This window comes from Thunnus albacares, chromosome 13, assembly GCF_914725855.1.
Source record: "Thunnus albacares chromosome 13, fThuAlb1.1, whole genome shotgun sequence".
Taxonomy (NCBI): Eukaryota; Metazoa; Chordata; class Actinopteri; order Scombriformes; family Scombridae; genus Thunnus; species Thunnus albacares.
In genome coordinates, this window is record NC_058118.1 from 6,424,178 (window position 1) to 6,449,609 (window position 25,432).

The 25,432-nt window shown below is 38.9% G+C and overlaps 1 protein-coding gene and 1 long non-coding RNA gene across 5 annotated transcripts; one reads left to right on the forward strand and one right to left on the reverse strand.

Annotated features, from left to right (window-relative positions):
- Positions 1 to 17: 17 nt before the first annotated feature.
- Positions 18 to 21,387, reverse strand: p2rx1 (purinergic receptor P2X, ligand-gated ion channel, 1). 4 transcript variants are annotated; one of them, XM_044370063.1, is made up of 14 exons: positions 21,310 to 21,387; positions 11,800 to 11,944; positions 7,206 to 7,277; positions 6,771 to 6,840; positions 5,460 to 5,547; positions 5,176 to 5,256; positions 4,656 to 4,797; positions 4,331 to 4,476; positions 1,689 to 1,779; positions 1,530 to 1,595; positions 1,335 to 1,430; positions 851 to 940; positions 663 to 707; positions 18 to 537 (listed from the first exon to the last, which is right to left on the reverse strand). In XM_044370063.1, exons 2-14 carry the CDS (start codon positions 11,875 to 11,877, stop codon positions 532 to 534), a joined length of 1,071 nt encoding a protein of 356 aa, XP_044225998.1. In that variant the 5' UTR covers positions 11,878 to 11,944; positions 21,310 to 21,387; the 3' UTR covers positions 18 to 531. The 4 variants fall into 4 exon arrangements, with proteins under 4 accessions (XP_044225998.1, XP_044225996.1, XP_044225995.1 ...); XM_044370061.1 differs by lacking the exon at positions 21,310 to 21,387 and adding an exon at positions 14,917 to 15,496 and having other exon boundaries at positions 6,783 to 6,840; XM_044370060.1 differs by lacking the exon at positions 21,310 to 21,387 and adding an exon at positions 14,917 to 15,495.
- On the forward strand, positions 10,989 to 11,874 carry LOC122995082. The gene is made up of 3 exons (XR_006406718.1): positions 10,989 to 11,314; positions 11,612 to 11,684; positions 11,784 to 11,874. It is a non-coding gene; the product is annotated as an uncharacterized LOC122995082 (long non-coding RNA).
- Positions 21,388 to 25,432: the final 4,045 nt, after the last annotated feature.

Here is a 25,432-nt window from a genome sequence, read left to right on the forward strand (position 1 = left end):
AAAGAAAAAAGCTGTAATATTTCTGTACATGTTTTATTGAACTCGATCGTTGATCACAAAATGCATACAGGATCAATGACAGTGGCACATCCACACATTATGTGTGTCTCTTGTTTAGACAAGGACAGTCACAGAGGGAAAATATGAGTTGTCGATGATTTATGAGCATTGACGTGCCTGACACTGTTCTTTCGCCTGTACAGATATGGAGACACCCAAAAGACCAAACAAAAGCAAACCAAGCTCCACCCAAAAAAAGTACACATACAGCTGAGCTACTCTATCTGCGGCCTACTCAGGGTGGCTTTACAGGATGAGTGGAAGGATGTTGGTAAAAGATGCTCCGGAACATTGATAAGAAATAAAGGTCGTGGAGCATTGTCATTTAACCGTGTCCTCTCCAGTCCCCAGAGTCCCTTTAGAGTTTGTGTGTGTGTTTGTGTGTGTGTTGTCTTGCAGGATCAAATGCAGGGTTCCAGTGCAGCACACTTCAAAACACCATGGCCATTGACTTGCAAGTTTGCTCCATGGTCACTTCTACACAGGAATAGCAGTAAAAAAAAAAAAAAAAATCAGTCAACACATCAGAGCTCATTTTAGAATGACTCATACAGGATACAGATAGATATACTTAAAGCAAGACTTATATGTGAAGCTCTTACATTAGATGCATCAGTCACTGTGCTAGCCTCCTCTGAATCAGGGTCCTGTAGGATAAAAGTCAAAGCCAGAGGATAGGAGCCATTTAGACCTCTTGGGGTAATGTGCAAAAGGATCCTCCTTATCATCACATGACAGAATATACATATGGGAAGTCTACTCCACTGTCTAGACTTCTATATGCACTCACGTTGGACTGGCCAGTGTCTTGGACTTGTCTTGCATTTGCTTCAAGGGTGTAATAGACGCTTGTGTCTAAACCGAGCGACTCGCTGTCATGCTGAAAATACAAAATATCCTGCCTGTTTCAGTTAAAGAGCTCTCTGGGTGGAATGAGGAGGGGAGTTCATCTTCTTTTTAGCATGGATGGTTCTGCACTGGTCACGAATGTTAAGGGAATGAACACAGATTGTTGCTGATGGTTACTGCTCTTGTGTGCTAGTGGGATTTCTAGTTCTGATGTATGTCATTCCTTCACAAGAACTGAAATTCATCCAAAAGATGCTCAGATAAATGTACACCTCTAAATATTTTGTTGATGTCTGTTCTGTGTCTGCCTGGACTGTTATTGTTATATGTCTCTGTGCTGCCATCTTGTGTAAAAACTGATAGGATCTGATTACAACAAAATTTACACTAGATTTACATAAGTTTATATACAGCATAGAGCTTACCTGTATTTGTGTGTCTGTGTATTTGAATTTCATGTTCTTGTAAAATTCCCTTTTTGGCAGGATATAGAGCATCATCAAGTCACAGACTACAGTTGCCTGAAAATTTTATAAAAATCAGACTTATATTAGTTTGTATACACAACACATCATAAGCAATAAGCAGTTACTGCATGTATTAGTCAGGCTACAACATACCACTCCAAAAATGCCCACTCCAGAGCCTATTGCTGTCAATGTTGGGATGATATCAAATTTTCTAGCCTGTGAAGGACAGAGTGCTAATGATTCAAGTTTCCCTTTGACTGTTTCTCAAGTAGGAAATTCATATAAACAAAAATATTAAATGTGACTTACCAGCGATTGCACAATGATATCGACCCTGATGCCAAATACCTTGAGAAGGGTTCTTTTCGGAACCTTGTCCTCCAAATAATGCTTTGCATACCTACAAACAGGCGCAGATATTATTTGGTAAATTTAACATTTGGTAAATTTTTACATTTCCTATATATTTCCTATTATCCATTTGTGATTGTTGCTAGAGAACCTGTACAACAACACACTTCCCACATAATATATCCTATTAGAATGTAATAAATTGTTCTAATTAATTGTTACCAATAAACATTTGTATAATAATATAGTATGTATATATATAATAGTATATGCATATATGCATATGTATAATAGTATAGTATGTAAAGTTGCTGATGCAATTATAGTAAACAACCCCTGAGTCAATTTGTAAGGTATAAATAATACCAATGACTTTGCCTATCTGAGAACAGAAAACCTGCCGACTGCCCTCAGGTTACATACAGTAAAATAATAACAATTTATAGTCTGAGAGCACCAGGTTGAGCTGTTTGACTGAGGACAAGTAAACATTATAAACTTCAGGCATTCTGTATTCAGAACAACAAGCTCAACAGAACCAGACCAATATCATGAGCAAACATTGAGTTTAGTCCAGTCCATAGAAAATATAGTGAGTGATACTCGTACAAATTAATTAACATGAAAATAGAAATTAACACCAGCAGTATTTGTGTTGATATTTTGTTGCTATAGACTGAACACACTGAGTCCTACCAGAGCGGGCAACAAGAGACAGTAAATATCAAACCGCCATGCATAGGCGGCGCTATTAAGGGGCCGTTTCCTGAATTTGTTTTTCCTGTCTGTGAACTTTGGTGCCAAGCTCAGCAGGCACGGTGCACAGGTGGTAGGAGAGGAACCAACAGGTGTGGGGGGGGGGGTTTATTCACATGAAGCAGTGCAAAGCGAGTTGTTGGTGTTGCTATGCTATGTCAATGTCACTCAGTATATTTAATCAAACTCTCCCCAGCCAATAGACGCATTTAAATCGGCATAAAAAATATAAAGTTTAATGTGGTTAAAGCAATAACATAGTCTGCATTGATTTATAAATTAATATGATTGATTCTGACAGTATCTGTTGTCCACAGCTGCTTTATACTGTATGAAAAGATTCTCCATGCAGAAGGCAGCAGAACACATATGTTGTTTAATCTGCAGCCTCTGCACACTTCAGACTGGTCAGTTAGAACTCAGCATTCTGCAACATTGGATTATCAGAGCTCTTTAATCCTGTGCATCATGAAACTTCTTCTTCAATTGTATTTTTGAAATGCCTTACAATGCTAATACTGTTGCATCACATGCTGCGATATGATGTAACAATTTACAACATGAGATATAGTAGAATTAAGACTGAAAAATCATTAGATCAATGTGATCATATAAATGGCTTCATCAAAGTAATTTTTTAAAATTATTTCTTTCTTTAAATAATTGTAAAAAAAAACAAAAAACAGCAACACATTATGTATTGCCCCCACCCCACCATTGCTGACTTTTTGCCTCTCCAAGCATGATTTCCTGGTAACGCCTATGCCTCCATCGAAGGAATAGTTTGACATTTTGAAATTATTTCTTTTCTTTCATATTTCTTTTTTCTTAGGCGAGAAGATCAATTCCACTCTCATATGTGTACGCTCAATGTGGAGCTACAGCCAGGATACAGTTAGCTTAGCTTAGCATAATAAGTGGAAACAGGGAGGAAAAAGTCCAAAATAGGGACGTCAACAGTTGACCTTAAATCAGTTAACCGCAGAGAATATTTTTACACATGTTAGTCTATAGCTTAATTTGCATACACACTCCGCTGACGGCTAGACAATTACGTATTCACAACATCAGATATTCTTTTTGAATGGATAAAGTCCCGGTGTAAAACCGACTCCTACAGGGAGTTGCTTTATGGGTTGTTTGTAGCCTTAATGTTGCTAGGCTAGCAAGTGTCTTAAAGTCTGTTTATAGTGAGTGTGTTAGAGTCAGTTAACCCTAAAGGTGTGCCGTTAGTCCAGTTTAACCTGCAGGATTTTTCTGAAGGCTCATGTAACATGTTTTTCTGTCATGGAGAAAGTAAATTCATGATGAGTGCAAACAAGTTCAAAGTGTCTTCCGATATCTCTACCGCAGGAACGGAATTTGTCAAGCTGCCAAATACCACTGTCACAGATAAGGAGCTCAAAAACACAAACAGGCAATTGTATAAATGCTACCTGCCAGAGAAAATAAGTTTTGACTGCTTCCAAGAGCCTGGTAGGAGAGTGTGTGAGTATGTAACTATACTATGATGTCAATTATATTCAAAAAGTTATTTTTCCAAAACAGTTGTTGGAAAAGGGAGGGGCATCTTATAATCAGGGTCACCTTATATTTGGGCTACAGTACTAGCACTATGCTAGCCATTTCCTCCTGTTTCCAGTCTTTATGCTAAGCTAAGCTAACTGGCTGAAGGCTCCAGATTCATATTGAATTGACAGTAATATCAATCTTCTCTCATCGAACCCTTGCCCAGAGAGGATGTCCCAAAATATCAGACGTTTGCTTGAGGCATCATAGCTAAGACAAAGAACATAGACCTGGGCAAGTATTTCTGCAGTATAACACCTGTTATATTTACACACCTGAAGTTGTAGCCCACTGATGCTTTGGCTTTGTCTTTCTCATCAGGGTTTCCGTACAGACCGTGGAACTTGTATGTTGGTTTACAGTGTTTTACATCCACATCAAAGTTACATGTCCAGTCAACCACAATACCAATTGCCCCTCCCTGTCAGGACACAAGTACATAATACATGAAAGCAACGCTTCATTACAACAAGAGAAAAAAAAAAGAAACCATAAACCCTTAAAGACAATACATGTGCAGCTTTGATTAAATAGAATATCCACCTGGAAATCATTCCTATCTATTCAGTGTTGCGTACAGATCTCATGCAAAGTACTTACCTCTCTAGCTATTGTTGTAAAATTGAAGCCAGACTCTTTAACTATGTCCCCCAGTTTGAATATGGGACACAGTGGAGCAGTCTTTGGATGATGAAGGCATTGTCTGATGTACGTATTATTAATACCCTCCACCAGGTTACTCCTGAAAACATAATTGGGCGTTATGAAGCAAAGTTATACTGTAAAATTTGTGCCAGTGCAACAATATTGCCAACTGACACTATCTGATTTCTTTGCACACCTAAAATCCTCCTTTATCCTTCAGCTTCATCTATGTCGATTTAAAAAGTAATTATAACGAGTGAAAAGATATTATAGATTTTTGCATCTCTTTTAAAGGAAAAGTGTAACATTTCACTTTTACACATAAAAACTTAAACCCTCAAGTATGGCAACACTTTCAGGAGTTGTAGCAACATATGCAAAAATCTGTCTTATTTTTTATGAAATTATCTAGATTTGGTCACTTTTGTAGCATCTGCCAAACTAAAATGACATTGACATGAATAAGGTTCATCACCTTGTGACACCAAATAAGGGGAAAGTTACAGAATTTTTGATGAACAGTGTGTAGTTCTCTGCAGACATCAACAGAGGAGGGCTGGATGGAAATAAAGTGAAGAGAAGAGGGGTGAGTATCAAATCCAGTATGTTGAGGAACATAAATCAACACAAATGATATTTCTGATGTACAGAGAATTATATAAGACACTTGACAGGACAGACTTGTAACAAAGTCAAAAATCCCACGCATTACATGACAGTATGAGCTTGCAGCTTGAATGATTCAGTTTTTCCACATACTCTGGGATGTTGTGGTCATTCTCAACAGGGCACCAAGCCAAAACCTCACAGGTCTTAGTAGTATTCACACAGACTCCCGTCATTTGCCCTTGAAATGGAAACACACTATCATCATTAGGAACAAACTTTAAAACTGGAACAAGAATCAGGAAGTACAATTAGCATTTTGAGCAGGAAAGAAAGAGAGGATGCAGGCTTTAACATTAAAGCTATTCTAAACATTTTCTGCCCCCACTTTTCATCCACTTATCTTGAATTAGCATCAACAGCAGCAGGAGAGATATGAAGGGAAGCAAAGCAAACGCTGAAATAGCCATTTCCTTTATCTCTCCCTGATCCTAACATATAATTTCTCTCCATGTGATTAGCTTTACTGGTATCAGTCCCTACCATCATGTGCTAGATGAGTTCACAAATGGTTCGGTCATTCAGCTTCAATCTCTGACCTTTCACTGGAGCCCACCAGTCTGTGTAGCCACAGGGCAACCCCCATGTTTACTTGTCTACAAGCGTAGTGACAGTACAACGCCTCTGAGGGGATACTGGCACCTCAAGGTGAATTTGACTGGTCGGAAACAGACAGATCTAAAGCTTTGGCTAACAATGGTCTTATTGAAGTCGATGTGGGGCACGGAGGACATGAAAGGCTCAGAATTTAACCCTGGGACATATGGAGGACAATAAATTTATATAACTGCTCTTTGAACTTGCAGACAATGTTGTATATGTGTAGACCTATTAAAAAAGCTCCCGTCTGCACGACTATTTGTTTTTAATGTCTCTGTGTGCTTATGGTTTTTGTCAGCTCGTACACACAGAAGTTACTGTAACGTCTGTACTTATATTTACATGCATGTGTCTGCTTGCTTAAGGCAGGGTTTTACTTCAACGATAAACAAGCCATGATGAGGAACATGCACGCCACACTGTTTGGTTGCTAAGACTTAGGCTGTTGATTTTAATCTTTTTTTTTTTCTCAGTGCTGGACAAGGGCATTTAAATCTAAATGTTTACCTTAGCAGTGACAGTTGGGTGTCACAGCTGGTGTATTTTAGCTTCTACTGTGTGAGTCTTACAGCAATTCTCAGGAGCCACAGCCCATTTTGCAAACACACTGCCACATAACCTGACGTGATCAACTACCTCCCTCAGTACATTGTGGTCCTGTGACCGTCACAAAGTCTGAGAAGGCTTTAAGAAGTTTCAGAAGGACTTAAGTCACCAGCAAAACAAAACAGGATAAGAAAAGTCACAGGTGGACAGACGGTTACTCAGTGAGGCCTGCTGAGGTCACACACTGTCAGGATTTACCATGTCCCGTACGTTTGAAACTCCCTCCTTCACAGTCAGCGCCTGAGCTGCAGTTGTGTTTGCCTGGGAGCTGTTATAAACAAGGGATTAGGGTCAGTGTATGTACATGACTGAGGAATGTGGATTTGAAGAAACCAGTACATTTTGAACATGAAAACAACATGACAGTGAAAATAAAGTTTTGCATTTATTGTGATATTCTGCAACATAGAGTAACTGCAAAGTACAAATTACAAAGTAATCCTTGTACAATAATGACTACAGAAATGTATTCTGCAATTTGACAGCTACACAAATTACCCAATTACAGAAACAGTCTTGGAATGAGGCCCTATTTCCGTTTTGTTTTACTATTTATGGAAGTGTATATGTCAGAGGGAGAAGGAGAAAACAGGGAGGGAGAAAAAGTAAGGAAGAAGGAGAATTTTCACATACCTCTGGACACTTTCCCATCTTCTGACCTTCAGTTATAATGTAGTTAGTCATCACCACAAAAGATGAGTCTCCCTGAAGTTTAGGATTAAAAGATGGAATGTTTTACAATTCTGTATTCTGATGTATCTATGCCATAAAATTACATGATAGAGGATGCAGTGGTTGTTACGCAACATGCTAAAGTTTAGCCTGTGAAACATTAATCAGTTGTAGCCCACTGATGACCCTGCTCCTTCAAACAAAATCTTTGTTATCCCAAAAACTAACATGTTGTTTTCTCCATAGTTTTCATCTTCAAGGAATAGTTCAACACTTTGATGAGATGATCGATAGCACTCTTCAATCTGTACAGTAAATATAAAGTTACAGCCAGCAGCCAGTGTGCTTAGGTTAGCATAAAGACTGGAAACAGTTGTAAACGGCAAGCCTGGCTTTATCGAAAGGTAAGAAAATCCACCCTATCAGCCCCTCACACCAAAGCTCACTAATTAACATGTCCAGGAAGTCCCTGCTCCTGCTCAAGAAATAGTCCAGCACATAACCTATTTTTAAATGTATTAATCAAACATGATACTACACGTTAATCAGTGAGCCTTAAAATTATTTAAGTATAGTTTGATATACTTTTTAACCATGGTTAAGCTCTTTTATGTCTATGGGAATGCTCTTGATGTGACGTGGTATAACTGATGATGTTACACTGGAAATAAGATGCTGGATTCTATACTACAATATGCTATTTTGGTCTTGCTGACCATTTATTTCATTATCACAGTGGCCACATTCTGAACATGAAGTATGACCTCTTTGATTAAGTTTCTCCAAAACCAAACCATTACAACATGAAAACATCCATCAAAGTGATGAACTCAATTAGTAAAACAAAGAACATCTGGGGAATACTCCCTGACAAAGAAAGGGATTTCAGCTTAAAGATAAACTGGTGGTTGATATATATAGAAGGTTTAAAATGTCTAAATTAAAGGTTCTATTTGTAAGAAATTCCCTCTCATTAATGACACCTGTGGCCGTTAAGTGAACTGTAGTTAAAATCCTGTTACTCGCGCTTGCATGCTTGTGTGCATTCTTTTTCCTCATTTACACTGCTCATAATTACATAAAAGATCTCTGACATTGTATTTTGCACGGTGTTTCAGCAAAGCATCTCTCACTCCTGGTCAGTGAGCCCCCCACCCCTGCACCCCCCCTTCGCTGGCAATAAAGAATGATTAATACATGTAAATTGCTTCAAAATTCTTACATATACAACATTTAAAACATATCAAACATTTGAATAAAGTTAAATAAAATACACATTATTATACATATTTCCTTCCTTTTATGCATTTACTGTCATAATTAAAAGAAAAACATATGTTAAAAAGACAACACAAAAAACAAACTGAAGAGGTGTATTGTATTTCAGTGTTGTCCAGAGGAGAGCAACTTAAACCTACAGATTTTGAATGTAAAGTGCTGTCATTGGTTTTCATGATGTGGAGCTTTTTCTTTTTTTGAAAATGCACTGTTCATGCAAAAATAAAAAACAATCAACTGTCCAATCATGGAGCCATACACAAAAAAAAAACTGTTTCCTGTGGGCTAGCCACCCGGAGGAACACTACTACTGACTGCACATTTAGTTACATTTGTGATTGACTGCCTGCAGTTTTAAGGGATGGAATGTGTTACATGAAGTTGTACAAACAGCTTAAAACAGAAAATAACTGTAAGTTAATGTTGATAAAGTCATTTTGTTGTATAATATGTTCAGCCAATACTGTAGCAGTTTGTTTCATATTTAGCGTTCCTCAGTCGTTGTCAGAGTCAGCAGAGTTTCAAACCACGAGTGTTGTTTCATGCACCAATAATGGCATTCCCCCCTCTTGGACAGGTGTTGTAAAACTGTTGTGCCATGCTGCTGTTACAACAAATAAAGTTGACTGTGAAGGAACGAAGTTTGCAAATGACAGTGGTGTTTAGAACATCGACCCCCAATAGCTTTGCAATGACCAGAACCAAACCATTCTCTCCTGGGTCCAGATTTGGGTGGGGGGTGGGCCAATGACCTGCACGGGCAGCTGTCTCAGCATTAGACCCAGAGACTAAGGCCCTCTACTCCAAGTGGTCTAGCGTCACCAGTCAAAATGGCCTCATCCACCACCACTGGCAGCCTCCTAGGGGCCAGCATAATGTTTTCAAGCTCCTGGTTCCATGCCAGTTGCAACCCCAGGACCTTCAGCTTGTCCACGGTGCGATGGGGGCTGGGCACTTTTGAGTCACAGAATTTGTACCGGCTGTGATCTAGGTAATACTGGCCACAGTGTCGGTATGATGTGGAACTCTTCGTTCATCTGTGTGATTCCAGCACAGCCCAGAAAGGTCCAATTCAGTGCTCACATGCTTCCCTGCAGCAGTGTCAGGTGGGGGGCCCCATGGAGTGTGAGAGTGTTGACATTCTGGGCTCTTTTCCCACCTCCAATCATAGTAACCAGTACATTTTGGTGTGGACTACTTCACCATGTGGCCTGGAGTGTATGCCATTCCTGACCAGAGTGCCACCACTACTGTGGAATGCCTGGTCAACAAGATGTTCTGCCGCTTTGGTGTGCCTGAGGAAATGCACAGCAATCAGGGGCAGAACTTTGGGGCTATAGTGTTCAGTAGGCTCTGCCACTGTCTAGACATCAGGAAGTCAGTCGATGTAAGAGTCGTAAGAGATGTCAAACCATGAGTGTTGTTCTGTGCACCAATACTAGCATCATCCCCTCATGACAGGAAGTGCTGCAAAACTGTTGTGCTGCTGCTGTTGCAACAAATAACTCTTAACGCAACCCAGCTTGCTACAACACTAAATCAAACCTGCTCTGAATTAAAAGGTCCACACCCTCGCCTCAAAGCAAACATGATGATCTTCATTGTGTCTTTGTTATTTCTTTGTTTGGGTCCTACCTTTTGGTAGGACATTTGCTCAGTTCTTTGCAGGATGCACGCACTGATTTTTGGGAACTGCAGGGACACCTTGATGTTGACAAAGCCAGATTATGATCAGGATCAAATCTACAAACGTGGGCCCTGTTCTTCAAATGTGAATACTCATTTTGGTAATTTGGATCTGTGAATGCAGTTTGAGGATTGATTTGTGAACCCTGAGTGAAGTTATCTTAAATAACGGAGGGAAAATGAGTAGAGAGTTGAAGCCATGATCAACATTCATATTATTGGTTGAGTACTGATCATGTGATCACTGTTAAATGAGGTAGGTATGTTGGGAACCCTCCCAGCATGCACTGGGGGTAACAGATTCTTGGACATAAGCCTACTTTTATGTGTGCTCCTTATGTGTGCTTAACAGTGAATGTGGTCACACTGTGAGTGATGTTGGGTGTATGATTGGTACAGTTCTTCTCATTGAACATATGAGGGACTTTGGTGATAATCATATGTCTGTTATGAAAATGTAACCTTATTAGCACACCCCAAAAGAGCAGTTATAATTGCTGTAACATGCTTCAGCAAGTGAGTTCTGAAGTTTGTCATTTAATAGGTTTTTATGTATCAAATGTCAAATGAAATGTCATATGTTGTGGCTTCACTGGTCAGAATCTTACAGTTGAGTTTATGTCTTTTGCTCAGGGTATCTCAAACTAAATTTGGATTGATACCTTTTTGCACAAGCTTTTATTTGTTGTATATTTACCATGCATAATATGAGTGTGTGAGACATTCGTATCTGTGAAAAAACATACATATACATATTTATTGCACCAAATGACGTTTCGAGCAGACCTGCTCTTCATCAGACTCAAGAGTCACTTGAGTCTGATGAAGGTGTGTGCATTTGGTGCAATAAATTCTAGTGGACATTGGAGCCCTGCAGTGAGCTGTTTCTTTGTTTTTTCACTGTTTGTTCATGTTCAGCTCAGCACCTGCCCGCTTTGATTTGGATGTACATGCATACTCTTATCCTGTAGACATTCATATCTGAAAATGAGTTCATGTTTGGGGTTCACCCTAAAATGTCTTGGTCATGATCCAGCTAACTGTCAATGAGCCTGCACATTAGCAGCTTTGGGCTTAAGGACTTGTTGCTGTGACAACAGTTCCAGGTGAATTTTAAGCAGCTTCAAAGAACCAAATATTCCAGACTTATGTCAGATCATCAACATTTTAATCTGGATAACCTTGTTATCCACATATGAAAACCAGGGCCCAGCATTAACTTTCAATCTGTGTGTACATTTCATGTGTCGTCATTGATTGGATCTGGCATAAAATCAAGCCAACACAGATGTTTTTAAACCTTGATCTTTGTCACCATCTGACCGCCAAGCAACTTTCTTTAGGGAGCAAAGTGTTTTGACGTTGCTTGTCTGACTCAGCCTGATGTTCATTCACTCTGACAGTTTGATTCATGGAATGTGGATGTTGACTTCATCATATCGACGCTGACCCAAATGTTCTATAATCCTAAAAATGGTCAGTGACTTATATGGGGAACAAAACAAATTCTTTACTAATTAGGACTCATGTGATGAGCACACACTAAATGTTCTTGCATCTATAAAAATGTTTCAGCCAACCAGTCACCAACCTGCGGTGGGAAGACGTAGTCGGCCACATCCCAGACTCTCTCAGCTCCATTCACATTGGTGTAGCCCACTCCTTTCATTTTGGTGAAGACAGAGCTGACTGCTGTGTCTGTGGACTGGTAGCCTTTCTCGTAGATGAACACCCACCTGTACAGGATACAGCAAGCATCTTGTCAGGTCTGTCAGCACGTCAGACCCCCGCTACACCCCAGCCAACCCTCCAACCCCACAGGCAAGGGCATGTATACGGGTGATGTCGACATTCTACATAGCAATTCAACATGCCAGCAGCACACCTCACAGGGGCACATGTGCGTGTGACTGTGGTTATGAAATGTCATGGTGGCCTTATGTCCTTTTACCACCACTAGGACAAATGTGACATTTTAGATTTTAAAGTACAGACATTTACTAATATGAGACAACCTATGAGCTGCAAACTATGTTAGTTATCAGAGCATTGCAGCAAACTGTTACATGTTTGCCAAGAAAGTGATTGAAAGCAGCTCAAGTAGAAAGTAAATATATGCTATATCACAAAGATAACAGCTTGAATGTTCATTAGTGCAAACAAATAAAAACTGTCCTCTCTTAAGAGTACTGATTGTCATCATCTATAAAGATGTAACCTGGGGGGTTAAATCTATCTACTATGTGAAATCTACTATTAGTTTTATTTCATATGCCAAACAGAGTTTATCTTAATATTCCAGGTTTGTGATGGGTTGACTAAATTAAGAACAAGTGTCTGAAAAAAGTGGCTTCATGCTCAGGTTCGGTACTTGTTTATCACTACAGAATGGAGTTTTTAATTGTGTTGCTCAATCTGTGTGCCTGGCCAGGAAGTGAGGCAACAACTTGTGTGCATACAGAGAATATAGCATATGTCCACACACATTCACACACGCACACACATGCAATGTTATTTGCATGTGGCAGAGAGCCTAAAGGACAGCATGCATGCAGCGGAAAATTAAAGCACTTTACAGTAACAGATGAACAAAAGCATCTTTCAGAACTGAATACTGTGAAAGTAAGGCACTGTATGCACAATGAGCTAAAACCCGCAACCTCTATCAGTTAGGCAAATCAAATTATGTAAGTCAGGGCTTACACTGAAGGGGAAGGGGAGAAAAATAGAGCACATTAATGGAATAAAGAAACCCGTGAGCATGAAATAATGGAAGGAACTTCCAAAACAGCAGTCTAAGTGAGATCTGTATCTGCTGCGACAGAGGGAGGCAGGGAGGAGGCTCCTTGATGTGCTGAGGGCTTTTCTTCCCACCATATTGTGGCGCTGAGATTAGTGGGGTTTTTTTATTTTTATGAAGACAAATTAGAATGAAAAAATTAAAAATCAACCGTCAACTAATCATTTTGAAATGCAAACAATGGATTGGCTTTTCTGTCAACTTAAAAGTGACAAGTCAAGAATTAATTAAAAGAAAAGCCATTATGGTTTGCTGGAGCTGCTGTTCTCAATTCAATTTGTATTCACTTTTTTTTTACTTTGTTAAGAGATTTACTTTCAACTAACATACTTTCATGTAGGATTTTTTATTTATGCACAGCACTTTCTTGTATGTGCACTCCTTGAACTGTGTGTGGCCAAGAATGCGTAATTTTTCATATATTTAATTTCATACATATATTTTTTTCACACAAAAAATTTAAAGTTAAAAAGTACATGTATTTGTGGCAAGTTTGAGGTTCAAATGAAATCTAAAATTCCTAACAAGACAACCAGTGGTTCACCGGACACACAGGCTGCTCTGACATTTCAGCCTGCCGCTTGACTGCTGAAGAGGAGAAAATAGACGGCTTCATAATCACATCGCCTTTCATGCCCATCATCAATGTTTCCTGATGGCTGCAAAAGGCAGGTAACAGGGGGAAGGAGGCAGCCCTGTCATACACAGGGATCCTTGATATTAAAAGACACAAGACCAAACCTTTAAAAGACACTGCAGCTGTTCCCCTTTTCTTCTTTCTTTCTTTCTTATTGGTACAAACTAAAACCATAGTTGGAGTCAGCTGTGGTTTGTCAAAGTTTGAAATCAAAGATATGATTATCAGCATATCAGTATGAAGTTATTCAGAGATGACTGGAGACTGTTGAGAAGCGCTACAACAAGATATGGACCCAAAAAGAAGCCAACCACTGAGTTTAATATCTGCTTGATGTTTCCTGTTTTCCTTTAAAATACCTTTGCCATTAGCCAGACAAGACATTCTTAAATTTGTCTTTCTCTGTCACATTTCTGGTCACCAGCAGAAGGTAACATATCTGTGTGCCATTTGGCAGTGAATTGGGCAAGAGTTGATCCTTATCTGTGTTAGCATATGCCTCAGCCTGTTCATCACACACAGCTCCTCGGGTTCTACTGCTCAGAGGTGCACACTCAGACACAGTAGAAGAAAAAAAAATCACACACACACACACACACACACATACAAACAAACAAACAGTCCATGAGTAATTTCAAACTAGCAGCAACAGAAACCTAGATGTTGCGAAGTGAAGTGACATGAAAAAAAGGCTTCCACTGCATGAGAATGTGTCTCCAGTGAATAAATCCAACATGTCAAAGCAAGTGTGTGGAGATGGTGAGTGGCTCAGTGTGCGTAAGTTAACAAGCATGCTGTATTTCTGTCTCAACTTGAAGAAGGGCAGATGATAAGAATTATCTGTCCTTGGATCTCAGAGTTCTGTTCTTGCTAGTCTGACATCAGTCATTATAATATTTAGTTTGCTGTGCCAGTTTGCTGTGTCAACAGTACCTGGCAAGTAACTGTATTTACCTCGAACACATGGTAACACCCTTCAGAATTTACCTTTAACAATTTAAAAATGCCTTGTGTTTTTCTAACAATTTGATATGTACATGATGTTTTTTTGTCATGCAGTGCAAAATTAAAACGTCACTTCCAGCCAGCACTAACATCCGTAGTGATAAGAAAGTTGTTGGAATTTGCAGGGTCAATGGGAAGAGGTAATTTTGCAATACACTGTCTCACCAAACAAGCTGACACACGCAAGACAATACAAACCTCTCTACATTCCGCTCTGCCTGTTTTACCTCTGAAAAGCAAAAAAGGATGAATGTGTTGTCTCTTACACAATGATGTAAGCCAGGACTCCCAGCTGGATCAGACGGCACACCACCCCAACTCTCCTGTTCCTCACCAGCACCTGGCGTGGGGTCTCATACTCAAAGAAGAAGTCAGAGAGGGCGTTGGTGATTTGGCTCTTCATCTTCTGTTGGCTGACCCACAGAGAGGAGGGTCACTTCATCCCGCTTGCATAGGAACACCCAGACTCCACTTCTCCTGATTTCCTCTAACTCGTTCCTCACTAGTGGCAAAGGTCCTCTCCCTCTTCTCGTGAGTATCGTCTGACACGCTTCATGAGAAGTCCTGAACTGTAGAACTTCCTCCCTCCTACGCTGCCTCTCTGTCTCTCTCTCTCCCCCTCCCTCTCTCTCTCTTTCTCTCTCTCTCTCTCTCTCTCTCTCTCTCCACACTCTTCCTTAAGTCAGCCACATTTGTGGATCTTCCCATTCACCTCATCATTGCATCTTCTGGCTTGTCACTGCATCTCTCTTCCCTCCTTTGTTAAGTACAATGCACTAAATGAGTGAAAAGGCATTTTCAAATTCAGTCTTGACTTGCTTGCAAATTCAAATAACTCAACAGCTGCCACACACGCACTGGACCTCCTCCTGTTTGTGCAATCAAACCTTATCGTTCCCACTGACACTCTCTTCCTGCTTGTTAGGCAGAGATAGAAACAACATAAGCTCAACACAAACCCACAGTGAGTATGCCACAGTTCAACCTGTTTGCGCACTCTCGTGTCATCATTTGCAGACATTAAGCCCTCTTATGTTTTATCGTTATTTTGTGTGGGGGACACACAGTGAAACAGTTTTGGGTTTCTCACCCACTCAACAATTCACTGTCTCTCCTTCTGTGAGGTGCTTTGCATTTCTAATCTTCATTCCTAGAGGAAAGGAAGTGGCACAAATATAATGACAGTGAGTCATTCCACTTCAGAATGAACAAGTTGAAATATTAAGAATATTACATAAAAGGTTTCCAATCAGAGAAATATTTTTGTCACTTATGTGCAGTTCTTTCTAATCTTCAGAGATTAGTAAACGGAACATCTTATTTTGCAATCATGTTTAAAATCCAAATCTAAATCTGATTAAAGCCTATTCCAAAAGACATATGAATATACATTGGACATTGCCACAAAATGGCCATGCCTAGAATCTGATAGGATTGCAAGGATTTGGTGGGATTGTTAGGATTTTACAAGGATTGTAAAAAGGGGCTGCATGACAATCTAAATAATGACCTAAAATGCCTGAGTAGATACAATGTAATGTGTGCCAACTGGCACAAACTGTTATTTTTAAGGGGACAACGGGAGATAAATTATTCTATTTTGGGGGGGAAAAAGGCTGTATTATATGAACAGCAGTACTTTCAGCTAAATGTCTAAATCGGGGTGTTAGCATGTTAACATCTGCTAAACAGCACTAAACACAAAGTGCAGCTGAGGTTGATGGGAATGTCATTAGTTTTGCAGGTATTTGACAAGCAAAAAGTTTAAGCCCGCTTGGTGGGGATAAAGGAAAAGTCAGGGTAAGTCAGCAGGATTCATCCTTTGGGGACCATGAATGTCTGTACTAAATGTTATTGTAGTTGTTAAGATATTTCAGTCTAGACATTTTACAAAATAAAACTATACATTTTATGCCAGATAATAAGATGTTACTGTATGAGTGCAGGACTGATATTTTCCACACTCTGAAGTTGAAGCTTGAGTTGGTATCTCAGCTGATAACAACAGAGTGTGGGATAGCAGCAAGTAAATGATTAAATGAGCCCATTCCTCAGTCAGATCATTACACTCATGAATCACGTGTTCCTTGAAAATCAAACCCTCTCTACTGTAGATGGGTAGCAAGGTACGAAGCCTGAGTTACCTCATTTCCTGTGTATTGCTAAATAATCTTTCCTCCCACCTAGAGCATGTTGATACTTGAACTGCTTCCTGAGATTTGAGTAAATGCAATCCAAAAAAACCTTGTAAAATGATGAATCTTTAGATGAATCATACTCCATGATCATATGATGCTATGTAGGTGTCTGCTGCACTGCCTGGGGCATTATAAAGGGAAGGTTACATACTGAGCTTCTCAAGGACGCTTTTTTCCCCCGGCTCTAGATGTAAATGCTTAAATCAGAACTGTTGACATACTATGTCTAATTGTTATTAATTACAGAAGAACATGAGGACATCATTTCACTGTCAAAAAGTTGGCCCCTCCTCCCCGGCTTGACCAGAGCGAGAGAGAGCAAGAGAGAGAGAAAAGCAGTGGTTGAGCGAGCAGGAGTGAAGAGAGTGAATAAAAAGAGTGAGAAGTGCTGCCGAGAACAAAGCTGTAAATCAGATAAAACTTTATAAATAAACAATTAAATATAATATAATAATTTTTTTAAAGGAAAATCCTGCATAGTATACCTTTAAATAACATCTTACTAAAATCTTATATCATGCATGAGCCATTAATTTCCAATCATAATATATTCCTGAGGCTTGAAAAATTCTCACTGGGGATATTGAAATATTCTCATATCCCTCTTGCCTTTGTGTTCAATACTGTAACCAACTAGGTTTTCCAGTTGTAAATGTTTCCTGAAAACACTCGAGAGGTTTTTAGTTGTTTGTCAAGGGTGTTATTGATTGTTGTACCAACAGAATATTGTTGAAAATGGCTATGATAATAAAACTTTATACATATAGATGATTTCATACAAAAATACAATACAATGTATTACAAAAATAATGAACGTCTAGTGAAAATCTGTTTTTTTAAAGTTGTAGAGGAGGTGCACATTCTCAACTCTACAAAGTTACTGCTCCAGTATCTGTAGGCTGTATGAATTAAATGCAGCATCACTGTAGGCTTTAATCCCGGACTGAGGAACAGTTAATGTGAGAGATTCAGCACAATGTAGTGATCTGTTAGGAACATAAACTGTGAGCAGGTCAATGACGTAGTCTTGAGCAAGGTGATTTGAAAATGATAAGCACCATAAAATTAAATTTATAGCTTACAGGCAGCCAGTGTAGAGATTGAGATGTTCACTCAGTCTAATTTTGGTGAGGCTGCAGTGTTTTGAACAGCTGTAGATATGTTTAATCAGTTCTAAGGGAGCCCTGTAAACAGAGAATAACAGCAATTCAGACAAGCCTAAACAAACTTGTGAATGTTTTTCGCATTTGTCTTGCAAGAGAAATGATGCGACCTTCGCGAAAGGAAGTGGGGTATTCAGACTTAAGTTCATGGTCAGATTCAGCAGTCTTTTGGCAATTTATTTCTTCATCAAGTTTAGGGATGAAAGGAAATGACAACACTATTTATTTAGAATTTATATACAGTATTTATATAGTACATAATAGTGATGTTCAGGATCAGTTAATGTTCTTTGCTTTCAAGATGACTCCAAAATGACATGTACAGTACCAGTCAAAAGTTGTCAAACCATAAAAACCATAAAACCAATGATATGATCCAATGCAACAGTTTCTGTCCCCTCCAAATCACTGCCTCAGAAATTACCCTGAGGGGAAAGTTTTAAACTGGATTTCCCAGCTTTTGGTGGAATAGGCAGTTTGATATAATAATTGGTTCAGATTTTTTTGCTCTTTTGGTTCTGCGTGAGGGGTTGTGGTGGAAAAATTTCCTTGTATAAATAATCATTCCAGTGTTATCTCAGGGACAGTGTACAGGATAGTTAATCATTAAGAGTCATGGAAGGGTCAGTGCTCGTGATGTCTGATTATTTGCGTATGACATTTGATTAATTACAGGCTATTCTTATGTTTAGTTATAGGGAAGTTTGAGACATCATTGTTTCCAAAGAGGATCATATTTGCATCAATGCCAAAATGTCAAAGTCAATAATGACATTGTGGGAGGAGCTTCACTGGAAGTGACATCACCAGGGGAGGAGCTTACAAGGGAATCTTGGAAGAAATGGTGGGAGATTCCGGGAATTGGTAAAATGAGGATGAGTCCAAGAAAACCAGATAAGATAGGCTCTACAATGGGAGTTTAAGCAGATTACATAAAATGGAGCTTGTAGTCTTACATTTAGGTTTTTTGATCTATGGATCAAGCCTCGGTTTACTTGTATTGCAAATGATACACAGTAAATCTTAGAGTTTGGATCATCTTGTTTTTTGGAACAAATATGTTATGGGAGACCTGAAGAGTTATTGGCCTATCTGGAGAGTTTTCCACGACAGGGTCTTTAAACCCATTATGGGCCATCAAAGCCATCGACTGAGGGAATAACATTGAAGACACTGTAAAACTCATTATGGTCTCCCATGAAATCTTATTTTAGACAAAAATCTTCAAATTACATAAAAAGCCCTCCATCAGCTGGTGTGTGCATCACAGACCATTTTTCCTTTTCCATCCACTTCTTATTGAACAGTGATTTGTTTCTCACAGTCATAATATCTGCAATTCCACAGAGGTGTAGTTTGGGGACTAAAATTATTTTTATAACTTAACCCACACAATTTTAGTGGTAAACTTTTCAAATCAGTTTTGTTTTCTCAAAAAAGATGTTAGTGAGTTAAATTTACAGTCCTGCTTGTACAATCAAAATCAGTAGCTTGCATATACATTCAGGTTTGTAGGTGAATCTGCCTGACTTTGAAAAAAGTTTCTGATTGAAACTCAGTTTTGGAAAGCTTGAAATCTAGTAAAAAAGGTTTTGCAAGATTGAAAGTTTTGAAGGCTTGCATAATGTTTTGATAGGCTGTTAAAAAAATCTCTGCAAACACTATTTTGTATTTGAGCAACTGCAGCTCACTTTAGTGTTTCTCCAACACATTTTCAGAGATTCAAACTTGTCACTGCTCTCCTGGTGTATTAGTTTGTTTTCCAGGTTTGAAACCTTTTAAATGTTGATCTGAAAACTGGTGCACATCCATTGCGAAATGTTGAAACTTGAGTTTTGAAAGAGCAATTCTTTATTTTGAAAGTTGTGCATATTGCAGACTGTTTTTTAGAACTGAGATTACCACACCCATGGTTTTATGAAATACGTACAGGTTGCAAAATTGATTTAAATACAGTCACTCCACTGTTACAACTGTCCCTGTACACAGGGAAGTGGGACTCCCCTGTCTGTCTTCCTTTGTCTGATATTTAGCATGCTGTAACCAAACGTGTTTCCACTGACTGATTTGTTATCTATCTATCTATCTATCTATCTATCTATCTATCTATCTATCTATCTATCTATCTATCTATCTATCTATCTATCTAGTTTATGTAGGCCTTTAGGTTTTTAAAATATAAATGAAACTTGGTTCAGGGATGATTGTAACAAGGCGTTACAACTGTCCCAGTATCACCAGCCATTTTTTCACCTCATGTGAACTAGCTTGACTGACTAGTTTGACACATGTTAGCCATTTCTATTTTTAGCTTACAAAACAGTGATTCTAATAATACTTATTTGGATTTCTAGACATTCGATCTCAGGACAGTATCCAAAAAATACATCTGATAGAAAAGTTAAATTTTTACCTCAAAAAAACACTTTCGCTGGTAACTTTCTCTGGGAGTTTTAAATGTGGCTCCTTTTTTTTTAAGCAAGAAGATCAATCTTACTGAGCATGCGTAGAGTGAGTGTAATCACTGTAGCTTGTTTCTGATTGGAGGAATTCAAGGTATTACAGCCATCCCATGGTACAACTGTCCCTGGTCTCCCCTACATTCATTCATTTATTCCTACATTTATTCATTCAATTATTTCTGTATTTCTGTGTCCATATGTTAATAAGGTAGGAGGTCCTAAACTAAAGCTGGACTGGTTACAGAGCAGTGATGGTTTTGGCTCTACTACTGCTGCCTTGGCTTGACCGCGGCCCTCAAAGCTCTGTCGGAAGTTGAGTCACCACAGCAGTTTCTGAAGGAGGACACTAATACATCTTCATTTTCACTACCAGCATTTGTAAACTGGCGTGGAGCTGCTGTTGACTACAGATACTGAGGGGTCGCCTTTGCTTTTTGTTCAGTAATTTTATCATTGTCATCAGCTAACCTGTGTTAGCTAGCTAGCTAATCTTAGCCTACTGTAAAACTCACAGCCTGGTAGGGCAACAGTTTTTTTTTTTTAAGACCATAAGACCGGACTCAATAAGTATTTAATCCACAAAATCGTATTTTAATGTAAATATTAAAATTATCAGCCAGCCATAGTTCTTGAAAAGCTTTGTAATTAACATACATACTAGACAGTCAAAGGACAGACAGCGATGAGACGTCTGTTCAGCATGACAAACGAAAGTTATGGCTATAACTATGGATGTATGAGACTGAATGATGACCGTCACCATGGTCTTCACTTTGGATGATGCCATCCTTCTACCTATCCTCAAGACCTTATGTCAACAAAATCATGTGACTGACCTCAGGAGGTTGGCTCGCCGTAGAGCATCCAAGTGAACATGCCTCTTCCTCTTGCCTGGAACACCTTAGCCAGTTCTGAGCAACAAGAGATGGTGACGGTCATCGTTTGGTCTCATAGATCCATAGTTGAAGCCATAGTTTACGATCTATTTTGACCTCACTCAGACCGTCACCACTGTCTTCACCTTGGATGACTTAAACCATCAGGGTCGCAAGGAACAGAGGACTCCATACCATCACTTCTCCATCCAGCAGCTGAGAGTACAGCAGAACCCATTGGTGCCCATGCAGCCACGTTGACTCTGTAAAATAGATACCCCTCTTAAAGCAGCCTAGGAAGTGGCCATACCTCTAGTAGAGTGCCACAAGATTACCAAGGACAGGAAGGTTCTGCCCGTCGTAGGCACGAGAAATGGTATCGACCACCCAGTGAGACAGACACTGTTTAGATACAGGAAAGCCTTATTTGTTATCACCATAACAGACAAACAACTGTGAATGTGAGTGTTTCAGGGACTGCGTGCGTGTCAAGTAAGCCCTTAACACCATTACTGGACACAATGTCTGTAGGTCTATGTCACCCACAGCAGAGGCTGACTCCGATTGAAATGAGATGATTTCAATCACTTGGTTCACTGTCCGGGAGTTTACTACCTTAGGGAGGAAAGAGGGAATTGGCCACAGCAATCATAACACCAAGGGGAAATCCCATGATGGAGCTCTTGGTATCCTGCCTGGCTGCAGGATGCTGAGAAAACTTTTTTTTTTTTTTAATTAAGAAATGATGCTTAAATTTATCTGACTTTAATTTCTGTCTTTCATATTTCCTTACAATGTAGAGAATATATGCTTTTATAGCCTAGTGATGTGATTGTCAGAAAAGATAAGCATGCTCAAAGCACTTCATGCATCTTTAACTATGTAAACAAATAGCCAGGCCAGTGTAATTCACATCATCTTAGCCAAGAAGGGCTCCTTAGCAACCTAGCAAGAAAAACTGTTGACCCATGTGAATAATGTTTAATATAACATATGCTGTAGCCTATATGTGCATTCATAAAATACAAAATAATGAATGAAAATGTCTGCAGTCAGTAAATGGCACATACTAACATGATGTACACATATATGCAGTCTGAAGTAGTCACATAGACGTATACATACAGAGGAACCTTTGATGCGTGCGCACGTTGACCTGGTTAGCTAGTAGGTGGGGTCAAATTAGGCTTGTGGTTCAAGGCAATGTCATAAAAGTGGATATTTGATTTCTTTTCAAAACCTCCCTCTGAGCCAGCTACGTGCTTGAGAGAGAGAGAAAGATAGTAGTGATAGCGGTGCGAAGGGTGAAGTAGTCCATGCCCCCTCCCAGAAAATAGTTACAACGTCCCTGAACACAAGTACAGACAAGAATGCAGATTGAGGCCTATTGTATAGTTCTAGCATTGAACCCCATTCATTTTCTGTGTTTCCCATATGGGCTTGCTGGTAAGTTGATGAAATGACAGCATTTATTGACACATTAGTGGAGCGGTGGAGAGGCTGGTGGATCAATGACCAGGCTGGTGGAGAGATGGAGAGGCTGGGGTAGATGTCGACTGAGAGAAAAGACCATTTGACAGAACGGTTAGTACAAATGTAATTTTCCACTTCTTTGCAGGATTTGCCTCTGTTTTCTGTCATAACAAAAAGATAACTTTAATCCAATATTAATATGTTAACACAGCTGTTACGCCCCACCCTTGGTCGGCCTTGTGGGGCAAACAACAATCCACCATTTACCCAATTTAAAACTCTTTTAACAAAGTAAAACACCTTTTAAAAACAACCAAGCCATGGGATTTATTAAGAAAGAGATACAAAACAACAAGGACACTAAATAAGTGCTATAAACAATCAAAATGCAACAGAATAATAATAAATAACATAAAATTCCAGGCTGAGAGGTAAGACCAGCAGTCCACAATCAAGAGACCTCTGACTGCTACAGGAACATGGAACATTTAACCTCTTCGTCCCTGGGCCAGGTGCACCTCCCTGTGGACTGATTGTAGATGGCCTGGGTGGAGCAATAGATAGGAGAGGAAGGAGACAAAAATCACAGGCAACACATACAGCCGTAACATAGCTTTTAAGCACTGTGTTGAAATTTTAATCACATAATGATGACGTTAATTGAATAGCACTTATATCTTGGATGTAATAAAACTAGTGATAACTAAGTCTTGTTTTGCAATAGCAATGAATAAACTTTCAACAAACACCTCCCAATATTTGTGCAGGCCTCACAGCTGATTATTTTGACAGAGGAAAAAGTATAATAAAAATATTGTTTAAAAAAATGATATTCTAAAAGCACTTTGCTGGTGCACTTCTTGTTAAATTAATTAACTTCCTATTAATATTTTAAACTTGTTTTGTGTGTCAATATCTCAACATAAAGTCATAAAAACCATGAAATCACTGTTTTCACCAACTTACTTTACCTTTATTGTTGGTGGCAGTACAATATAACCAGCATGTAGCAACATAGCAGCTGAACATTGCTTGTCTCCTCTGATCCATAATCTTCATTTTTGTCTGTGTAGTTTAGTTTAAGTTAGATGTTATATATATATAATATTTATACTAAAATACCAAGTTTCCCCATAGAAATTTCTGAAACTGTGGTGGGTGAACTCTAAATATTCAAATCAAATCAAGTTTTATTGTCACATACACAATCATACACTGTATAATGTACAGTGAAATTCTTTGGTGCCTATAGCTCCAGAACAAGGCTAGCAATTAGATAAATACAATATAATAAAGGTGAATCTAACAATAGAATGGAAAATGAATCTAGCAATTAGATAAAATAAAATAGAATAAAATAAAATCGAATCATTCTGAAACTGAGGTGGTAAAATCCTGAGGTGCCTATGAAAGCTCTTGCAGCAGGATGCTTGCATGCTGTGGAATGGAAATGTTAAGAGATGGAGAAGAGATATAAGATGTGTGTTATTGTAGAGAGCATGATCAACTCCATAAAAGGCCATCTCCCTGTTTTGTTTTCCAGGATATATATATGTGTGTGTGTGTGTGTGTGTGTGTGTGTGTGTGTGTGTGTGTGTGTGTGTGTGTGTGTGTGTCCAGTCTGAGGTTTGAGTGGCAGTCATGACAGCAAAGCCCAGATATAGCACTACCAACAACAGGAGTGGAAGACCATGAGTGGGGGAACAGACTGGACCCGCTCCCTGGACATATTATGGGTATTTTGTTGAATTCCATTGATTGTCATGTACTCTATATTTTGTACTATTGACCAAACTTGAACTGAGCAGCTGCTGGCATGATTGATATCCACTTTGTGTGCATATTTATGTGAATGTCTTAACATAAGATAACATGAGGATGTAAATAATTTTGACCATAGAAGCAGGAGAAAAATAAATAAATACATATTATAAATGAATACATTTTCCTTTCAAAATTAACCACAGAAAAACAGATTAATGCTGTCTCTGCCACTCCCCAGAAAGGCTATTATATATATTGAATATAGTGTCGCCAACGTAGTAATTGTAATGTGTGCTGATGAATAAAAGAACGCCAGAGTGTTTAACAGGTGCTGTTTGCTTCAACAGGCTGAATGTAAAGTAAAACAATAGTCCTCAGTAGATGGTATAGTATCGTAGCCATCTCTATATCTGCTTTACCATACTACCGCCTAGTGGTGTAAAGTAAGTAATATAAATAAATGTAAATAATATAATAATGAAGTAGCAGACATATACATGATAGAACACAACAGTAATCAATGCACGTTATGCATTAATATGACCAGAAACTTGCTGTAAATATAGTCCCTGCTGCTGAGTGTCAGACAGGTTGACATGAACCATGTGATCACATGGCGGTGAGATCAAAGAGTGTCACAACTCTTCCAACCGGTCTGTTCACCCAAAACTGTATTGGCATAAAGAACAGTGAGTCTATACTGAATTCCTGTGTACAGAGAGATTTATATTGTTTTTATTTATATGTGTTTTTATTACTAAAATTGAGGAGGGGATCAACTATGAGGCGACGAATGGAATGATAAAACTAAAATGTTTTCAACAATTAATACAAAATAATGATGGAT

What these genes read in the sequence shown, in the direction of transcription:
- p2rx1 (XM_044370060.1), bottom strand. Translation starts at nt 15,053, where the DNA reads ATGAAGAGCCAAATCACCAACGCCCTCTCTGACTTCTTCTTTGAGTAT. An exon ending in CCCTTATTTGGTGTCACAAG is followed by an intron (nt 4,798 to 5,175) that starts GTGATGAACCTT and finishes TTATGTTTTCAG; the next exon opens with GAGTAACCTGGTGGAGGGTA. An exon ending in ACACAGACACACAAATACAG is followed by an intron (nt 941 to 1,334) that starts GTAAGCTCTATG and finishes TTGTATTTTCAG; the next exon opens with CATGACAGCGAGTCGCTCGG.